Raw genomic sequence first — 20,322 nt, forward strand, 5'->3', positions numbered from 1 at the left:
TCAGTCTCAACGAGTCTCTGCGCATGTGTTTGTCTTCTCCTCAGTTGTAGCTGACTTTGTGCGAGTCAGACTGTCTGCCATCTTTCTCTTTCTGTCACGTCTGGGTGCGTCTCCCGCCTTGCTGGTTTGCTTCACCTGGAGTCACTCTGGTGTATTTCATCACATCTTGGCGACAGTCTCTGAAGGGACTTTTTTTTTAATATGTATCTGTTTCACTCAGTCTATTTCTGTCTCTGCTTCTCCCTGTGCAAAAGTGTATCTATATGTTTCCTGGGACCGTGTAGCTTTTTAATTAGTTTTGTTATTTTAGCTGTTATGTAAGTGTACGTGTGCCGTGTGATCGTAAATCAGCTGACAGCTTCGCACTGACAGCTCGAGTCTCCATATTTGTAAATTGTGTTTAAAAATATAATTTCCTTTCCTCATTAGAGCTTGATCATATGGGCAGAGGTAAGATGAGAAAAAAAAAACATGCAACAAGACAGCATCATATTGTGCTTTGGACAGGATGTCAGTGGGCTTATGTGCAGAGTGCTGGTATGAGGGAGAGAGGGATGAGGTCGGTATGATATATGAAAAGTGAAAAGTTGGTTAAAACTCCAATATTTTGCTAGAGAGAGAACTGATGAGAGTGTTAAACACCTCTTATGTGGAGTTCATGCAGCTCAGTCTATAGATGATAAGTATGAAGGTTCTTATTTCCAATTTGGGCTCATCTTTTTGTTTATTCTAACATGTATTACAGCAGCACAACCAAACACATGTGGTCTGACACCATTCTATATGACAGTGATTCCCAGCAGCGGCTACTTGTACCCCACACCGTACATCTGTAGTTGCCAGGGGGTGTGTGGATAGATCTTGAATAATTTGATGAAATAGAAATAATCTATCTAAAAGAAATACTCGTATTGAATGAGGTGAAACACAACCTGTTGCAATTCAGAGAAATGTAGCAAGTAATCAAGCCAAATCTAAATGTTAAGCCCGTAATAAAAAAAAGTTGAAATATATCACTAAAGTAACAGATGAATTGTTCAAAGTAAAGGAGGATAAAAGTTTTCCATGGCTAAAAGTAATGGATACATATTTAAAAGAGACTTAAAGGGTTAATGCTTAATACATAAAGCTAAAATTGTATAGAAATAAAAAGATAATGGATATATTGGATGTTTTGTTTGAACGTGTGTAATGTAACAGATAGCTAAAGGTTATAGGGTCGAGCTTGATAGCTAAAAGTCACAGCAGAATAGGTTAGCAAAAAACAGAGAGTAAATGATTGAAACAAAACATCATGTATAAATTATTGAAGGCTAACGTAAAGGATAAATTATTGAAATGTTGAAGTACAGGATAATCTGTCAAGAAATCTAAATTTAACACATACATGGTTGAAAGACATAACACATAGTTAAGGTAATATGTTAAGAGTAATTAGCTAAAAGTAATAGCAGAATAAGTTGGGTAAAAGGGGCAACATAGGAGTAGCAGATAGATTAAATAGTTAAAAGTGATGATTAAAGACAAAAAATGATGTAGATGTAAGGTTAAATCGATGGTGAATAAATGAATGAAAAAAACAAAAACAAAGTATGGATCTGTGATTGTGATGGTTCACTTGAAGGGCTGGATCAGATAGGTTGGGAACCACTGCTTTATACATAAAGCTTACTCACTCATTATTTATCTGAGGTCTTTCTTATGCAGCCTTTAATGTATACGTCTAATGTCTGAAATAGCCCAAGCTCTCCGTCTCATGATTGGGGCATATTGGGCTATTTTCTCCTCTTCATGTTCTTGTTTCTCTGACTGGTTGTGGTGGAAAAGGCTTCAAAGGGAAATAGAAAATATTCTGTGGACTGCATAGCATTCTTTGGCACTCGCCTGTTCATTTCTCACACAGTGTTTAGAGCTGTGTTTTTGAAAAAGTATGCATGTTTGAGTTGTGAGTATGCTCGCAGGCTTGTCAGAGAACATGCAGGATTTAAACATTAACAGTCTTACGCACGGATAAATGCCAAAATAAAGGAAACACAAAGTGGTAATCATGTGGGAGCCATTGTGTAGAGTAGACAACTACTGGAGTCAGCAAAAGCTGCAGTCAATACACTCAACCATTTGATGAAGTGAACCATTTGAGCGAGAACATTATCACTCTGGGAATATCTACTTCCATCTGCATGGCAAGGATAACATGGATGGATGTTATCCTTGGGTGAACCGTTCTACCATAGAGCAAACATGATCACTCCGAATGGTTTTGAATTTATTGGCATTCATCCTACTCTCCGAGGGGTTCAATGAGCCTCAACCAGACAGGGGAAATACATTCTATACTGTAAAGGAGCTGCCAAGCCTGTTCACAGTGGAAAACAACAATCACTCGAGCCTGTAGACCTTTATTGGTGTGTGCCACATATAGTAGTTGTCACCTTGTTGAGTACGAGAGGATGACTGATTACGTGAATAAACGGCTTATGCAGTGAGACTCGACTTTATCCCCCCACCCCGTGAAGTTCTTCTCTTGTTATTCAGCATGTAACTGTAATCTTTTCCCTTTAATCAATGGGGGGTCCTTCCCATTCACTGATGCACATATAACATCACCTTGGGCGTTATCTGTGCTAGCAACACTTCAGCCATCTTTAAAAGGGTCAGATTGCATTCCACTCATAAAGAGTCACTGCAGCCAAATAACAGGGGGGCCACAGTACGTCTGAGGATTTTTATACACAATGCTAATCATGACGAAACGTTACTTTCCTATTCACAAGCTTTCATGAGGAAGTACCTTTTTAAATGTATTTTTTCTCTCATATTTAAGTTTCTTATGGCTCATTTCTGTTATGTATGTTGCTTACGTGTCGCTTGTCTGTTGTGATATCTGTCACTTGAATTTAGGGCATGATGGTAACTTATAGTCCTCATCAAATGCTGTGCTCTGTGTTCTCACACATGCTTTTGTTTGCCTCTATCTGAACACAGGATGAAAAAGGGATAAGCATTAACAATAGGCACTGATTCTTGAGAAGACAACTGTGTGCTGTTGTATCGGCTCATGTTGCTAGTGCTGGTGTTATAATTGTGTATTGTAATTTCTGTGCCTATTGATAGGCATGTATAATCAAATGGAATTCGTCACTGGAAGTACATTATCAATGCTGCTTTATTACTCCCTATCAAAATACCATAATAATATCCCAAATCATTCTTATTTGAACTCCAGTGGAAATGCAGATGAGGATGCTGGTGATCTTGACTTCAGTGCGTTGCTCAAGAAAAGGTAAAGTCATTAACTTTTATTCAGAGAGGCATCTTTTATCCTGAACCGTCTTATTAAATGGGATTTCATTCACATTAGAAAGGAGAAGAAAGAACAGGATCCCAAAGATGAAGTTGATGTTTGGGAAATCCTAAAGGACGCCAAGCCCTGTGACTACGAGAAGATTGCCTTTCAGTACGGCATCACAGACCTGAGGGGCATGCTGAGCAGGCTGAAGAAAATGAAGAAGGCGGTGGAGCCCAAGAAGAGTGACGGTGAGGATTGAGGGAAAAGACAAGAGAGGGGTTATGAGGCAAAAGCAGACTGTGTACTAGGAGTGAGGCGGCAGACATGAAAGGGAAACTCTCAGTGTTTAAAGGCCTCGGGGGACAAGTTATATAGCTGGGACGACAGGTGGAATGTGTGCTTGCATATGCTCGCTGCTGGGTCGGCACTTAAGGATTATTTGGCTATAAAAGCAGTGGTTGAACTATACTAACTTGATTCTTTACTGTCAGCTTTCATCCGGAAGCTGGAACCAGCCTACTCGGTGAACAAGGGCAAGAGGATCCAGATTAGTGTGGAGGTGGCTGACCCCAACGCTTCAGTCAAGTGGCTGAAAAATGGACAGGAAATCAAGCCATCAGCCAAGTGAGCCAATTACTACTGTTTGGGAGGTGTATATGTATTTGTGTGTATGTGGAATGTGTTTGTGTAGTGGACCATGATGGTACGGAAGTATGTGGGCATGTCCATTTAACAAGCAGCCTCAGTGATTGGGTACATGGTTGCAGATTGACAGCCAACTGTCCAAATCCAGCGAACTCCTGAACTTAACTCTCTGATAGCCTTAATATAAATATAAACCACCATTAATTAAATTTTGGCCACTTAATGCGCAGTATTAAAATCAAGACAATGAGATAAAAGACATTAAAATGTTCCTGTTCATGAATAATTATGACTTTGTGAACAAGGAAATAAATGACTGATGAAAATGACTAGTTCATCCATCTAAACAACTAAGCGCTCTCCTCAAAAGGGCCTTCCCTCCAACTTTCTAGTCATGATCTTTGACATCTTAAAACTACAATCCTTCAGTCTGGTCCGTTCCTCAGACATGGCTGAAGTAGCTGTGTCCATTAACTCACTCATTGGCTTGTTTTTTTCTGTCGAGCTGGGATCCGCAAAAGTCTAGGGCTCAAAAACAAACACAACAAAAACAACTGTCCTTATCTAAACTTAACTGTTTAACTGTGTATCAGTTATACATTATTTCTAAATGTAATTGCTAAATGATAACACTAACACACAGGCTAATGGCTAACAATGTTTGACATAGATAATTTAGCTAGCTAGCTTAATTGATTTGATTAAGTAGCTAATGCTATTCCAAAAAATACAGGTTGTATTAGAGAATAAAGTCTGTCAATATGCCATGAAACTTTACCTTGACTGAACAGTGCTGTGTAAATGGTTTATTAAAGCTCTGACTTTGGTGTATGACTAACAGGAGATGTAAATGTTAGAGCGTCTTTAGCTTGCTGAGCTCTCACCAGAGTCTGTGTCATCCGCCTCTTTGCTCTTTACCCCTCCTCCTTCAAAGGCAGCCATTGGTGTTTTATTGAAGAGAGTACAGCTGTCGCAATTGGCATTTTTTTCAATGACTCCGCCATCTGCCATTTTGAGGAGCTGCATGCTGCTCAATGAAGTGAGGCAGGCCTCTTCCTGTTTTGATTAAGACAGTTACTATGGGAGAGGGGTCTTTTCTTGCCCTGAATGAAGCCTCACAGGAGGAGCTTCCAGGCTTTGCACTGCGACCATCCAGCTCTAACAAATCAAATGTTCTAGGTTACAGACAGATACACTGGTATAACAATTTCAATACCCTAAAATGAGCATAGAGACAGAATTATACAATCCTGGTCTTTTTTGTTCAATTTCAAACAAACACTGAAGCTCACCTTAGACAGATGTAATTTTTTCAGTTCCGGTGCAATTTCTCCCATTTTACTTATATTATATATTATATTAAAAAAACTATTCCATGGACCTGTCATTTCAACTCAGTAATGGATTTAAGTTGCCTTGTGGATAAAGTAGGTGCCAAAATTGTTACATTTGTAAATGTCTGTTTAGTAAAGAGAAGATGCACATGCATGCACAAACGCGGATGCTCCGACTCACGTCAGTCTTTTACAGGGACTAAGCTAGAGTGGCACTTAAATGTCTACCTCTACTAAGGCCGAACAATCTCAATCCGCACCAAATTGCTCAAACGCTTAAATCAGTTTAGTCAATTTGCATAATCCTGCCGACAAATAAACCAACAAACATACATGGGGGAAAATATATCTTCCTTTTACAAAACGACTCATCTGTAGCTCAGCCTTAAAGCAGTTAACATTAAGTTTCATACAATCGAGTTCTCTGATATGAAAGCTTGTAAAGAGCGTAACCATGGAAATTGTTCCCATCACTACCTGTGTGATGAGAGTGAGGCACTACTGTAGTCTTTTGATATTTGTCACTATGTGTGTTCAAAAGCCAAAGCACCACATACGGTGCTCGTGAGTTCTGAAGCTCTGTGTCAATGTGTGAATGTGTGGATTCTTTGTCTTCGTCTAAAACTATGAGTCACTCTGTTGTCTACAGGCCCTTTGTGTCGGATTGTGACTCGGATTTACTGGAAGCAGTTCTCTCTCTCTCTCTCTCTCTCTCTCTCTCTCTCTCTCTCTCTCTCTCTCTCTCTCTCTCTCTCTCTCTCTCTCTCTCTCACTCGCCCCTCATTTGGTCTTCATCATTCTCATGTAATCTTCCTCCATCCTCCCTGTGCGTCCAGGTATGTGTTTGAGAGCGTGGGCAACAAGCGGACACTCACCATCAACAAGTGCAACCTTTCGGATGACGCAATGTACGAGTGCGTGGTTGGGGAGGAGAAGTGCTTCACGGAGGTTTTTGTCAAAGGTATATGAGTCACTGTCTTTGGAGGAATCCTCCTTTCAGGGGCAAATGTTTTTTTCTGCTCGGTTTAGCAAATGCTGTCATTTGAGCACTGAGAGGTTGACAGCTCTGTTCCCTTATTGTGTCTGTGTTTGTCACCGATCTTTTTCAATGCTTTCATGCCACACAGTAGCATGCGGCGCTCTGTTGTCTGCTCACAACTTTGTAATGGACATGTGGCGTGTGAAATTGTTACGTTTTGATTGTTATCATGTATCACTGTCATTGTGCTGTATCTATTAATATGCTGTCTCATTCATTAGAGTTTGTCTGAATTGCATGTTTTCAAAGGCCAATTTTAATATTGCTCAATTTAAATATTAATATTTTGTTGTCATATTTGATTTATTTTAGCTTATAATGTTATATTATATATTAGATCTTCCTATTCTGTTGAGTTATGTTTAGTTTTATTGGAAAATATACAACCGCTCCAAAAGATTAAGGGAACACTTAATCGTCACAGTATAACACCAAGTCAGTAAAACTTCAGGGATATTAATCTGTGCATTTAGGAAGAACAAGGGATTGAGAATAAATTTCACCTGCTTTGTGCAAAGGAAAATGATAACAGGCGCAATGGACAGACACCCGCAAAAAAGGGAATGGTTTTACATTTGGCCGCCACAGACAGCTGCTCTCTCCTTATACTTCGTGACAGATTCTTCTCTAGTTTTGTGTTCTGCTTGTGTCATCGTCACTACTGGTAGCATGAGGCGGTACCTGCAGCCTGATCAGGCGAGCTCACGGCCCAGGACCCAGCAGCTTGATTGGCATTGGCCAGAGATCACCAGAATCAGCAGGACTGCCACCGGCGCCTGTTCTCTTCACAGATGAGAGCAGGATCACACTAAGCACATGTGACAAGCTTGAGCCTGGCAATAAAATGGTGAACATATTGCCTGTAACATCATCCAGCGTGACCGGCTTGGCGGTGGGTCAGTAAGTGTCTTGGGAGGCATATCGTTGGAGGGTCACACAGACCTCCATGTCATAACCAGTGGCACCATCACTGCTGTAAGATACCGGGATGAAAACCTCATAGTGATTTTCAGACATTATGCTGGTGCAGTGTGTCATGGGTTCGTACTGGTGCAGGACAATCCCCAGTCCCACGTGGCCAGAGTGTGTCGATCGTTCCTCTTCATAAAGATCTAATGTATGAATTAAGTGTTCCCAACATTTTTTTGGAGCAGTCTATATAAAAACACTTACTTTTGGTGAAATTATTTGAATACGCAAATTACATTATATTATATAGGACATATTAGAGTGAACAGGGTCTACAGCATGTTAACAAACTAACTGCGTATCTGTATTGTTAATGATGTCTCTATCTCTGGTTGGTCTCTTTTTTGTGAGTGGGTTTTAATAGATGTAATTGGGTCTACTGCTGCTATATTAATCCCATGCTTTACTCTGTGTGCTCACTGCTGCCAATCCTGCTTTTACACGATCAGAGGGTAAGCTCTTCACCACAGGCACTACTCCCATGCAGCTATGGCCTCTATCTGTGTTTGTGTCTGTGAAGATATCATTCACGTTGCTGTTTGCAAACATCCACATCAGTACCTTTTATTGCTGATTCATCTTGACATTACCGAGGGCATTGGAGGGATCACCTTATGACAGCTTGACAAAACTAGCAGTCATTGCCCTTAGACATGAATACTTGGACATGAAGCCGGGGCTTTTACTCTGATGTGTTGTGAAGTGATTCGTGGCTGACTAGTCTTTCGCCACATGTCACTGAATGCTCACAAAGCTTTGTGGAATGAGTCGTAAATGTCAGATACAGATTCTTGTAATGTTCCTGCCTTAACTTGTCTTTATCTCAATATATTGCAGGACTGTTTCCAAAAGTTAGCCTTTATTGGGGATTGTTGGCACCCCTGCCACATTTGGATTAACCAGACTAGCTGTTATCTCATTTTCCGTCTTTGTGCAAAGCAATGACATCATCATGTGCAAAACATGATGATGTCATTCATATTAGAAAACATTTCAGGTATTTAGGTCACATCAGAGCTGAAAGTAAACTTTCATTCCATGTACCCACTGTTTTCTTTCCACTGCTTTCTTTTCCAGTTGTGTCTCCTTCACGTATTCCTGAGGGAAATGAATTCCTCATACTTTTTTTCGAATGCAGAAAAGCCCCGAATTACACAGTAGAACTCATTTCACAAAACTTTTGTGAGGCCCACTGTCAATTTGTGCATGTGTCTGCGGTGCTGTGACTATGGCTCCGAGAGCTTCGGGGCGCACCAGCTGAGGTTGGAGAGAATTGAAACATCCGGAGGGGGACTGGATGGTGACGATGACAAATAGCTGAGGCTAGCGGAGCATCAGGCATCACGGCATGTGGTTACACAATGTGACTCGCACCACCCCAGGAGACTCGAAATACCTTCCACCTCTACGAGACAGGTGCGGTAGGTGGCATTGATAAGGACTTCAGGGGCGTATCGTGCCATTATTCAACCTCAGAAGACTGTGCGCACATGTTGTGTGTGTTTTCTGCTCATTGAGAACGCTAATATACATGCCACCCACCACCCATCTACAGCCGGGGAGAGAGAATACCTGGAGTTTGTGCTTGAACAAAGCAAGCAGGGCTCGTATGAGAAAACTATCAAATTCAATTAAAGCTGTAGCTACTCTTCCTCGATGGAATGCTTGAAATCAATACCACAGAATTAAAACGAGTATTTTATAACAGATTGATGCTCTGACTAATTCTAGTTGATTATGATCAATGTAGATGTTAAAGTAACCGTTTCATTGCTAGAAAACAACTTTAGATACCAAACAAAAATACAACTGTACTACTTTCATAGCGTTCAATAGTGTTTCTTCAAGTTGTTAACTGGACAGAAACTATGTATCCACTACCACTAGCAACTCATCGTAGTAAGTTTACTGTGTTTGACTATAGAGAGTCGATAGTTAAGTCCCAACTTAGCCCCAGGATCAAACATTTACAGGACTGGTTGTTTTGTCAGGCCGTGTATAAATGCATTACTCACTCTGCACAAGTGCTGATGCCTTCCAGCTCTGTTTTTCCCATGTGCACCAGACTTGTATTTTTTCCTCCACTCATGTTCTTAGTCATCATAGCTCTGCTGATTTAGGCACAATGTACAGTGGGAGATGTTGACAATACAGTGTAGTACAACTGACTCAACACCTTGCTGCTGTTCTGGGGGGGTGACTTAAGGCTTTCTGTTTCTCCGCAGAGCCTCCAATTACCATCACCAAGCATCTGGATGATGTCCATGCTGTTGTGGATGAGAAGGTGGAGTTTGAGGTGGAGGTGTCCGAGGAAGGAGCCAACGTCAAATGGTGAGCTACTGTGCCCCTTGGTTTAATTACACGTCATCAAAATGCATTAGTCACTGTGGCAAGGGACGATGCCATGGGGGTCTCCCAACAACAGCCAGAGACCAACCACATACTTTTCTAAATATTGTACTGACATAAATGGTACAACAAACATAAATGGTCAGGCACATGAATTTTCTGGTAGCAGCTCAGTTCAGTACTCTGGCTTAGTTTCAGCCTCTTATGTGTTTCTCCCTCATATGGCAGCTCTCTACTGCCTTTATAACCAGGAAAGTAATCAGCCACCTCCACACCCACAGTCATTTAATAATCTTTTGCTGAAGGTTCAGAACTATTCCTCAATAAAAGGAATAAACTAAAGTCATTTTCAGACACTGCACAATGCGGAGGGAGGTTGTACGGATTCTATGGACTTAATGCAGACTTTATAGTAGGGGAAACTCTGCAGATAATCTGGAGGCATAATGAAGACAAAGGTTTGCCAGCTCAGAGAATAAATGTGAATATTGACACATCTTAAAGATTATTGTAAAGTGTGATGTCAGTGTTGAAAGTTGCTTTTATTTAATAAACAAAGAAGTATTTTCTGGTAATAACTGACATTCATATAGTAAATTCCAAATATACAATAGTCTAAGACCATATTTTCAATTATTTTCTAGCAGCCACTACTTTTTGTTTTACAGCACTGTTGTGATAGAGGATTCTTGTCAACATTGAGCAAATCAGAGTGATGCTAGAATCTACTTTTAAGTTATGTAAACATAACATAGGCTAATCTTGCTTATAAGCAAACCAACAAATGGACAGGGGTGAAACAACCTCCTTGACAGAGGTAATAAAATAGATCTAGACAAGAACTAGGGATGTAGCGGCTCATAAGCCATCATGGTATCTTTGATTACAAGAGTTTTGCATTGGGAGCAGCTGTTTCTCTTCGACAAAAACTATATTGCATCTTCTGAATTATTGTGAGTTTTAGAATATATATACAAGTTTGGAAAATGTTTGATGGACTAGAAAAGTGTCTTCATTTAAAAAGGTCTTTGAGCACGACATGCTTCCATTCACATATTTTTACATGGTCATAAATGAATATCAAAAACATACTTTTTCTTCAAAAAGTGAATTTTTACGGAATTATTTCATACAGTAGCACTCACTGTATATTTAAAGGACTGATCATTTAAACACCTGATGTCCAGAAGACAGACAAGGACTGAGGCATAAGTGAAAAAGCAGACACGGGGCACAAGGACAAATATCAATGTTTAAAGAAACTGAAGTATAAAGAAACTGAAACACAAGGAAAGGCCAAAGATGTGAACAGACAAAGTGACAGAGGAGAGGCAGGGATAACTGAACTCAGGTGTGACACGATAGCCTGCATCAATATGCAGAAAATCACAGGAGCAGGGAACTCAGACAGACAAGGAAAGAAGTTTCCAAGTTAAACAGAAAATAATTAACCCAAGACGCAAACAAAGATAAAAACAAAAGGTCCAAATACAAAAAGTCACCTTTTGCACCATTTTTGAAAATGTTCCAAAACCTTGTGATCCTGGAGGCTATATAGCCAAGTAGCACAGAGCAGACCATTCAATCAGCTCTTTCTCACCTCGGTTTTCTCTGGGTCACCACAACATATTTGTCTGTGTTTTCTCCTCAGGATGAAAGATGGAGTTGAGCTGAACAAAGAAACTGCAGGTTCAAGGTACAGGTTTAAGAAAGATGGGAAGAGGCACATTTTGATCATAAATGAAGCTACGAAGGAGGATATTGGGACGTACTACGCCTTCACCAACGGTGACGAGTCGAAGGCAGAAATGGATGTTGAAGGTAATTTCTCTTTGTATAGTGTCCCTGCCAGTGATCAACATTACTGATCACATTTAGTTCTGTGTTTTGATGCCCTGCTTCCTATTAGAAATCATATCACTGAAAATCCACCTGAGATTCAAGAAGGTAATAACATCAGACCAGGTTGAAGAATCAAAATTCATCAACCTAAAGGTCTTGATTGACCTGACTTCTTCGAAAAACTATTGAATAATTCTCTATATTTAAATCCTTAAACATGACGTATGTGTCGGTGAAGTTCAAAACATATCACAAAACACAATAAAAAACAAAACAACAACAATACAAAAGGGCATAAACGTCTATTGGAAAAGGAAGGTAAATGCTATTGACAAAGCTTGTTGCTGATTGAAGGGAGGATTTGCACTTCCGAGCCAGCGTGGAGCAGTAAGCATAGAAAACCAATACACTTATAAATCCAAAGTTAGATCGAACAGTAACAGAAGCGGAAAGTTCCAGACATCAGCTGGTCTATCACGTTTTTCAGACATGGTTCCTTAATTAGAACCTTAAAGAAAATTCACACATCAGCGCATCTTGATGTTTTCCATTTTGACAAGCATGAAAAGCAATAAATTAGTCATTACTCATGTCAAAATTAATATTACTTCATTAATCCCTTGTATCAGTTGTTCATCACCCTATTCGTCATGCTAATTTGCTTTAGCACCTCGAAAACTGATGGCGGAGTCTCATCTCTCGCCTGTTCAGCTGTCTCAGTTGCTGCAAACCTGCGAGCCAGACGAATCTCCGAAATTGATTAGAATGTGAGAAATAGTCTGTCTGGACTCCCCAGTCATGGTTGGAGTGCACCAGGTGGCGGATTCAACCAGAGTGTTCCAACCTAAATGGCTAAATAGAATGCCTGCATAGGATGAACCACAGGTTTATGGAGGTAGACCTCATTATTGTAGCGTACCACAGTGTGTCATGTTGTGGCTGAGATCTACCGGAGTCGAGAAAACCTACTGGAGGAATAGAAATATTTTCAAAGCTTAAAGTATGTTTTAAAGAATAGTTTGAGATTTGAATACGTGCTCGGTTAATTTCTTAATAGAAGTTACATGATTGACACCAGTTTTGTAAGATGCTACAGCCATCAGCTTCCTTAGCTTAGCTTAGCACAATAAAGTCTGGCTCTGTGAAAAATACATGTATTTCCATCAAGATTCACACATCTCTGAGAAATCAATGAAAATTTAAAAAAAAATCTTCCTCTTTGGCGAGGTTAGAAAGTGAAAAAAATAATAATCCTGGATCCGCACCAAACAAACAAAACAGTAGCTGAACTCAACCTCCTTGGTGTAGGTGGTAGCATTTGAATTAGTGTCGATTCTGGACAGAACAAAACAACCGTGTTTCCAGTCTTTGTACTCAGCCAAATGAAGTGTGTGCCAACTGATTACAAGTGCAAAAATTGGGTTAATATATTCTCAATAAATATGTACAACTCAGTACCGTAAATTAATAACATGTAGTGAAGACCTGTAGCCACGCATTCATGACACTGGTCAAATGTTACATTTCATTGTGTGAATGCTGCACTATCTATCTATGTTGTTGTTTTTGCTACAGATAAGGAGCTGCAGATTCTGCAGAGCATAAGTGACCTGACAGTGAAGGCCGCTGAACAGGCTGTGTTCAAGTGTGAAGTGTCTGATGAGAAAGTGACGGGGAAATGGTTCAAGGACGGGGTTGAAGTCCAGTCCAGTGATCGCATCAAAATATCGCACATTGGAAGGTAATTTAACTTCACTTGTGGGGGTCCAAGTATGAACGTCAGAAAGCATTTGCCTTGAGCTCTCTTTCCCGGGATGTCAAGCACAGACATGGACACACAAACACATACAGACATGCACGCACACAGACTCACAAAATCATATCACAGTAAGCAGTATCTGTCACATGGCTTGGCAAACTATTAGGAAACGGTTTTCTTAGTCGTTTGACCCAATTTTGGGATTCTATAAAGCTCTAAGGTCCAAACACACACACACACGCATACAGACACAACAGACACACTCCCAGAGGGCCTGGTGTTTCTCTCAGTAATCCCTCTGTCAGAGCTGCCGATGGTAGGAGGCAGCAGCGGTCACACAAGGTGAAAGCCATTTTGCATGTTTCTCCCTCTGCAATATTGCCTCATGAGGTATGTTGCCTGGGCAACGACTTTTGCATAATTGTGGATCACAGTAAGTGTTGTCTCCTTGTTACATCTGCCAACGTGTGCCCAGGATCCACAAGCTAACGATTGATGACGTGATTCCTTCGGACGCTGGAGATTATACTTTTGTCCCTGATGGCTACGCTATTTCTCTCTCAGCAAAACTCAACTTCCTGGGTGAGAGCCACCCGACAATCAAAATGAGAAGCATTTGATGCTTTTTCTGGATATCAGCTAACAATGTTTACGTTTCTATATTTTTCTCCCCAGAAATCAAGATTGAATATGTTCCCCTAGAAGGTTGGTGTTGTTGTCTTATTGTATAGACGTGTTATTAACAGTAGACAGGGCTGAAGAGCAGGACACCTATTGCCAATATCACAGATGTTATCTTTAACCTTTTACTCTGTAGCTTTAACTCTGTAAAACCTGTGAGGTAATTTCCCAAACCTACAAAGCAGACAAACCCCACTCAATGTTTTACTTGCAGCTATAAGTCCACCTTGTAGAGTGATGTCACACACTTACATGCCCTGTACACTATAAAGGGCTGATGACATACATAAGTAATGTATTGAAATCTGTTGCACTTCACCCTAGTGGACAATGGAGTGTAGATAACTGACAAAAGCCGGCTTTGGACAATTTTTTTAAAGTTTAAGTTCAAGGTAATCTGATTCAGGTCAGGTCGGTCACATTGTCTGGGGATATTTTTGACACGTGTGTAATCGGGGGAAACAAGCAATAACAATAGGCTGCACTGGCCTTTGGTCAGGTTTTGACACAAAAGCAAAAATATCTTTCAGGTTTGGGTGATGTAGGGTTTGTTTCCTTTTGGGCTCAGACGGGTTCGGACAGAAAAATGCAGCCCGGGATGCAATCTAGTGGACACACATACTAACGTGCTTGTTTAGCATTACCCACTTCAACATGATGCTAATCCCCAAAAAACCTTCAGATCTAACACGTTGAGTGTCATCACAAATTGTCATCCATGTGACGCAACAAATGCAAAATCATGTCGGTGTCTTATCTCAAACTTGTTATCTTTCTAACCTGAATGCCTTCTCATGAAAGAGCCTCCCAAGATCCACCTGGACACCAGCGGCATCGGCAACCAGAACCTCATCACCGTGGTGGCTGGAAACAAACTTCGGCTTGACGTCGAGATCACGGGAGAGCCGGCCCCCACAGTGTGCTGGATGAAGGGAGACCAGGTGAGGAAACGTCTATAGAGCAGATTCTCACCATTCACCTCATAAACACTGGAACACACGTCAGATACTTTCTACCTTTGTGCATCAACCAGCCGTTAGTCACTGAGCAGCACAAAGGAAGAGTGAAACATGAACTAGAGTGGGATGGTTGAATCACCTGTCATTGTAGCAGCTGTGGCGTCATCGCTCCCTTCAACAGTTTCCTTTTTCCTGTCCGACTCTCTCTTGCTCTGTCCTGATCTGTCTGGTAGGTGGTGGCTGCGAACGAGGGACGAGTCCGTGTCGAGACGGAGAAAACCACCAGCAGCTTTGTAATGGAGGGGGCGGTAATGGGCGACGAGGGCCCCTACTCCATCACAGTGACTAACCCTTTTGGAGAGGACAAGGTTGAACTCTTCATCAAGGTCGTGGGTCAGTGGCTGGTTCTCACTTTTTCCTTTTCACTTGATTTCTATTTCTTTTGTGGCTCCCATACTATTTCCCATGGCTCAATTAGAGCTGCAGGATGTTGATTTGAGACTGTGAAATGGTTATGTCAAAAAATATGGACATAAGTAAGCGGAAATTATAGAAAACTACAATAGGACTCAAAGCAGTGTATACCTCTGCCAAGTCCAAAGTTCCTTTGAATTCAATCAAGGTTCTCCAAATTTCACACAATCATAGAAATCAGTCTCTTAAATATCATCTTTCATCTTGATCCATTAATTACTCTCTTGGAAATTGGTGAGAACATCCCAAAACTCTCATAGCGAAAAAAGGGACTATTCCTGAATCTACACATAGAAATAGAAATGATATGTCTTAGTCTGCTTTTATTGCTTTGAAAGCTGGGCAGTAAGAGTTACCCTGAAATCATGGCAAGTCTCTTTCATTTAATTAAAATTACTTAAATTAATTAGGTTTTCGTAAAAAAAGGAACTCATTTTTAAATGATTCCTCATCATACTTGTGAATATATATAAGATTGTTATAATTATAACACAATTTGGCACTATTATAGGCAGACAGCAAATCCACTTGACATGAGCATTAACTAATGGACTGAATGAAAAACCAAATATCTATAGTACTAAAGAATGCCTTTAACACTATAAGCACCAGGGTTGAAAATGGTGCTTTAGTATATATATATGATTTAATGTACGAATATAAGTTTTCCAAGTCGTGAATCTGCTGCTTTTTAAATTTCTGTATGGCTTAAAAAGATCTGCCTTCTTATCTTCTCTCATACCCACGACTTCTCCCATTTCTCGCTCTTTTTCATCTTTCCTCCCCTTCCATTTCCAACTGTAACCTGCCTCTCCAGATCTGCCCAATCCTCCTGAGAATGTCAGATGCTTATCAGTTGGCGAGGACTGTGGCACGATCACATGGGACCCTCCTGCATTTGATGGCGGAGTTCCCATTAAAGGTACCCCTGGAACACAAAGTGTCTAATGTTCACATCTGATGTCTTCCTCCCAGGAGATAACAGCAGTTTAGAAGGCTCTCTGTTTGTCGCTGTGCAATGTTTTAGAACTCCCTTCTGAAGAACGCCGAGCCGCTTTTGAATGACTTCCCCGTATATTGATACTGCTTTCTCCAGGGTACCTGTTGGAGAGGAAGAAGGTTGGCTCGCCCAGATGGACCAAGCTCAACTTTGATCCTTACGAGTCCACCACATACGAAGCTAAGAAGATGATTGAAGGTGTTCAATATGAGATGAGAGTGTTTACAGTCAACAGCATCGGCGTCTCGCAGCCCAGTGAAAACTCACAGCCCTTCATGCCCATCGGTGCGTTGCCATTTGTCAGTAGCAGAATGGTTAATTAACAGAGGTTTCTCACACAATGCTCATGGAGGCAGCTTAACCTGCCTCCCATCCAATTTACACTGGGTATTAATGTATTAATTAGCTCCTGTCTCTCCCAGCCCCCACCAGCGAGCCCACTCGTCTCATGGTGGATGATGTGACAGACACTACCTGTGCACTCAAGTGGCTTCCTCCAGACAGAATCGGAGCGGGCGGCATCGACGGTTACATCATTGAGTACTGCAAGGAAGGAAGTAAATACATGCAAAAATGTGTACACCTTAATACTGAGTTGTTATTGAGGGGTTATGGTCGGATTCAATCCATTGTATGGTTGGTTGTTCATTTACAGCATACCTTTATGGGGCTTTTCGGTGTAAGTACCCTTTATGTCATTTAAAAAGATGTTGTGATACTGCAAAGGTTGTTTGTGCAAACTGTCGATCAGTAGTAGCTTAGTAATATTACATTTTGTTTAATGATATATTGGAGTTTAAAAAGTTAATATATTTTTTTCTTTCTAGCATTCTTAAAACCAAACACACAATGACAAAAGTGTAAGGAAAGGATGTAGATTTTCTTTAAAAGTTGCAAATATGATCTTATCCGTCCAACTTTCCATCTAGCAATAGTGACCAAGTTTTAACACCACTAGCTAGTGTCCTACAACAGTGTCCCCAACAGTCTCCTTTAATTCAATCAACCGAACCAAAACACAAACTCATCAGTCCCCTGAATATACCTGATTGATTTCATCACGATTCATAAATTATGCTGCAGAAATTATGAAAATGACAAAAAATGTCTTATAATTTAAATCTTTAAGTCCGAACATGCACAACGTTTAAGTAAGTTCTTTCTTGGCCCATGTCCAAATGCTACCAACGAGTTTTGTAGAAATCGGTTCAATGGTTTTTGTGAGATCCTGCCAACTACAACAGCTAAACAAGGGTGAAAACAGGACCTCTTTGGCAGGTAGAATTAGTATTACCTCAAGGAGGTAATAACCATACAACAGTCTACAAAATTAAAGGGAAAGACTTTGAAGATTTACGACCAGCACATTCATTTAGCATTATTTATATTATTACTGGTGGCCCAACAATGATTTTGTATTATTATTGTCATCTTAATTAGCTATGTATACTCTGGAATCCAACTTTTATCAACTTCTGTCAAAAAGACTAGAATCTAGAGTGGTAAATTTGCCACCATTGTCATGGAAAGAAGGTAAATGTGGTGTGGCTTGGAAAACAGTCAAATAGTGAACATTGTTATTATGTAATGTTGTTACAGAATTATACACCCCATGAGTTTCTCAACTTTATCCTGACATCTTTGGATTGGTTGTGTTTTTCTGATCTGTTCCTTGCTCGCCTTTTCACTCATCCCTCAGGTGACCAGTGGGTGCAAGCTAATAAGACACCAGTGGAAAAGAACCAGTACAGGGTGAAGGATCTCCCAATGGGGGAGAAGATGCTGTTCAGAGTAGTGGCGGTCAACATTGCAGGCCGCAGCCCCCCTGCCCGTCTCGCCCAGGCTGTCACCATCAAAGAGATCTTGGGTCAGATATGCGTTAGAAGTATTTTTCATCACAGAAATGTGGACCACAGTGCTCTTGGTGCAAAATCTTTCTGAACTCTAAGAAACTCTGAGACTCATATGCCATTGCTATTTCCCACCATTGCTAAATTGTAGTGCTGCTTGCAGAAAGAATCACTGTAAATATTCTCAAGGATTATTTTGCTGCATCTGAGAAGGGATGATTCCGCTCTGTATTTTCCTGCCTCAATAATTTTTACTTCTGGCACACACATACTTGCTCATTAACATGACATTCTAACTGTACATTTTAAATGTCCACACTCTTCCACACCAACCACACATCCACAACTTCTACTCATCTCTTCCTTTGATGTTTCTCCTTTGTCAACCACACAGAGTCTCCAAAGATCCGCCTGCCACGCCAACTGAGAACCAAACTCATAAGGGTTGTGGGTGATAAGGTCAACTTGGTCATCCCCTTCCAGGTTAGTTTAGGATGGCCAAACTCTGGCTTTTTTTCTCAGTTAAAATGCGGTTAAGATTAATAATACAGGCTAGGTTTGTAATAGCAGGATAAAGTGTTGTAGGTATGGAGCCGTTTGGAAACGATAATGTAAACACTCACAATTGCTTGCTGATTTGGTGTTTTTGGTCACAACGTATCCAAACCAGTCAGTAACAGTTCCACCTTGTCATTGGTCCAGGTCCAAGCAAAGCAATCCTTGCTCTTACTTGCTTGTCGCTATGGACGACACAGAGCTGAACCGTTAGTGTGGATGTTGTAGCTTTCAAAATTAAATCAACTTCTTAGTTTGTTTTACTTGAAAAATTGACAAAAAAATAAGCATTGGGCTTGAAGCATACAAATGACCTCCTTGCTGCTGATGAAACAGTTAATCCCAGAGGGGAATCATATGATCTCCTAAGTGACTTACGCAAGTATAAATTCAACTGGCCTAAGAAGACAGGCAAGAAATATGTTTAAAACACGCTATTTTGAGTTTTGGTGGCCCATTCTTGGACATCCGCTTGCACTTTGTCTGCGTTTTTTAGTGATGGAAATAAGACATCTCTGTTTTATGCTGCTGGTATAAAGGCATTTCAGGAATCTGCCTGTCAGATCTCAGCACAATGCTGAGGGGATTTCTTCAAATTTGGCACAAACAATGAATTACCTAGACGTTGGTGACAAAAGATCAAGTTCTCCCAAAAGAGCTTTTTTTAACCATAATTTAAGAAGTCAAACGATAGTAATCATTAAAATAAACGGAATACCTTTTATTAAATGCTTTCAAAGTCTCCCCTATATGGATGTGAATTTCAACTTGACTGGCGGGCCGAGGCTTCCAACTGCGAGGTGGAAATTCTAGTTTCTTCTGAAATGTAAATCCGATATGTAAACTTTGCTAGCAGCAGAGAGAGCGAGCACTCAAAGGGCACAAGAATCATCACAGCATTTGACAGTAGCTTGCAAATGATTGTAATGGTGAAAAGAAGCTAACCTCAAAGTAGCAAAGGGGAAGCAACTGTTATAAATAAAAACAGAAAACAAAAAGTGAGACTCAGCCCCGTCTGCTTTTGAAGAAACAGATGAAAAGCATGTTCTGAGACAGAGGACGTGACTACATGTTGTTCCCCTGGGAGGGAAAGAGCACCCACAGTAGAATTCTGGGGACAGACTTGATTCCAATGGTTGTTTCATCACTGATGGGATATATTTTCTAACGGCAGCTTCGACAAATTAAAAAAGGATGGTGTGCCTAGTTGAGAGGAATTTCCTAACACAAACAACTGAAAAAAGGCTACGGTCCAAAATCACAGAACATCATCACATTTCTTTGAGGGCTTTCTTCTTCGAAAAATGTATTCCTTTATTTGGATTTTTTTCGTCCCTCTAACCACAGGGTAAGCCTCGCCCTATTGTGACCTGGTTCAAAGAAGGTGTTCTCCTGGAGGACAAGACGGTGGGAACTCGTACCAGTGAGGTGGACACCATCCTCTTCATCCGCACAGCAGAAAGAACCCACTCTGGAAAGTACACACTGTCTGTCCAGATCGAGGACATGGTGGACAGCGCTGACATATTCATTCAGATTGTAGGTCAGTCCCTGCGCAGCACCTACAACATTCTCAG

General features: G+C 40.7%; 1 protein-coding gene across 1 annotated transcript in view; it reads left to right on the plus strand.

Moving 5' to 3' along the window:
- Window positions 1-20,322, plus strand: part of mybpc2a (myosin binding protein Ca) — a 35,971-nt gene that overhangs the window by 9,609 nt on the left and 6,040 nt on the right. The window contains exons 8-24 of the mRNA XM_053443228.1: window positions 3,227-3,283; window positions 3,362-3,537; window positions 3,781-3,913; window positions 6,105-6,229; window positions 9,502-9,607; window positions 11,277-11,446; window positions 13,043-13,208; window positions 13,702-13,808; window positions 13,902-13,931; window positions 14,709-14,848; window positions 15,100-15,259; window positions 16,158-16,262; window positions 16,437-16,625; window positions 16,763-16,897; window positions 18,040-18,207; window positions 18,585-18,673; window positions 20,093-20,288. Coding sequence (XP_053299203.1) covers window positions 3,227-3,283; window positions 3,362-3,537; window positions 3,781-3,913; window positions 6,105-6,229; window positions 9,502-9,607; window positions 11,277-11,446; window positions 13,043-13,208; window positions 13,702-13,808; window positions 13,902-13,931; window positions 14,709-14,848; window positions 15,100-15,259; window positions 16,158-16,262; window positions 16,437-16,625; window positions 16,763-16,897; window positions 18,040-18,207; window positions 18,585-18,673; window positions 20,093-20,288 — 2,252 coding nt within the window. The remainder of the gene's footprint in view (window positions 1-3,226; window positions 3,284-3,361; window positions 3,538-3,780; window positions 3,914-6,104; window positions 6,230-9,501; window positions 9,608-11,276; window positions 11,447-13,042; window positions 13,209-13,701; window positions 13,809-13,901; window positions 13,932-14,708; window positions 14,849-15,099; window positions 15,260-16,157; window positions 16,263-16,436; window positions 16,626-16,762; window positions 16,898-18,039; window positions 18,208-18,584; window positions 18,674-20,092; window positions 20,289-20,322) is intronic.

The sequence above is a fragment of the Pleuronectes platessa genome, chromosome 16 (genome assembly GCF_947347685.1).
Source record: "Pleuronectes platessa chromosome 16, fPlePla1.1, whole genome shotgun sequence".
NCBI lineage: Eukaryota > Metazoa > Chordata > Actinopteri > Pleuronectiformes > Pleuronectidae > Pleuronectes > Pleuronectes platessa.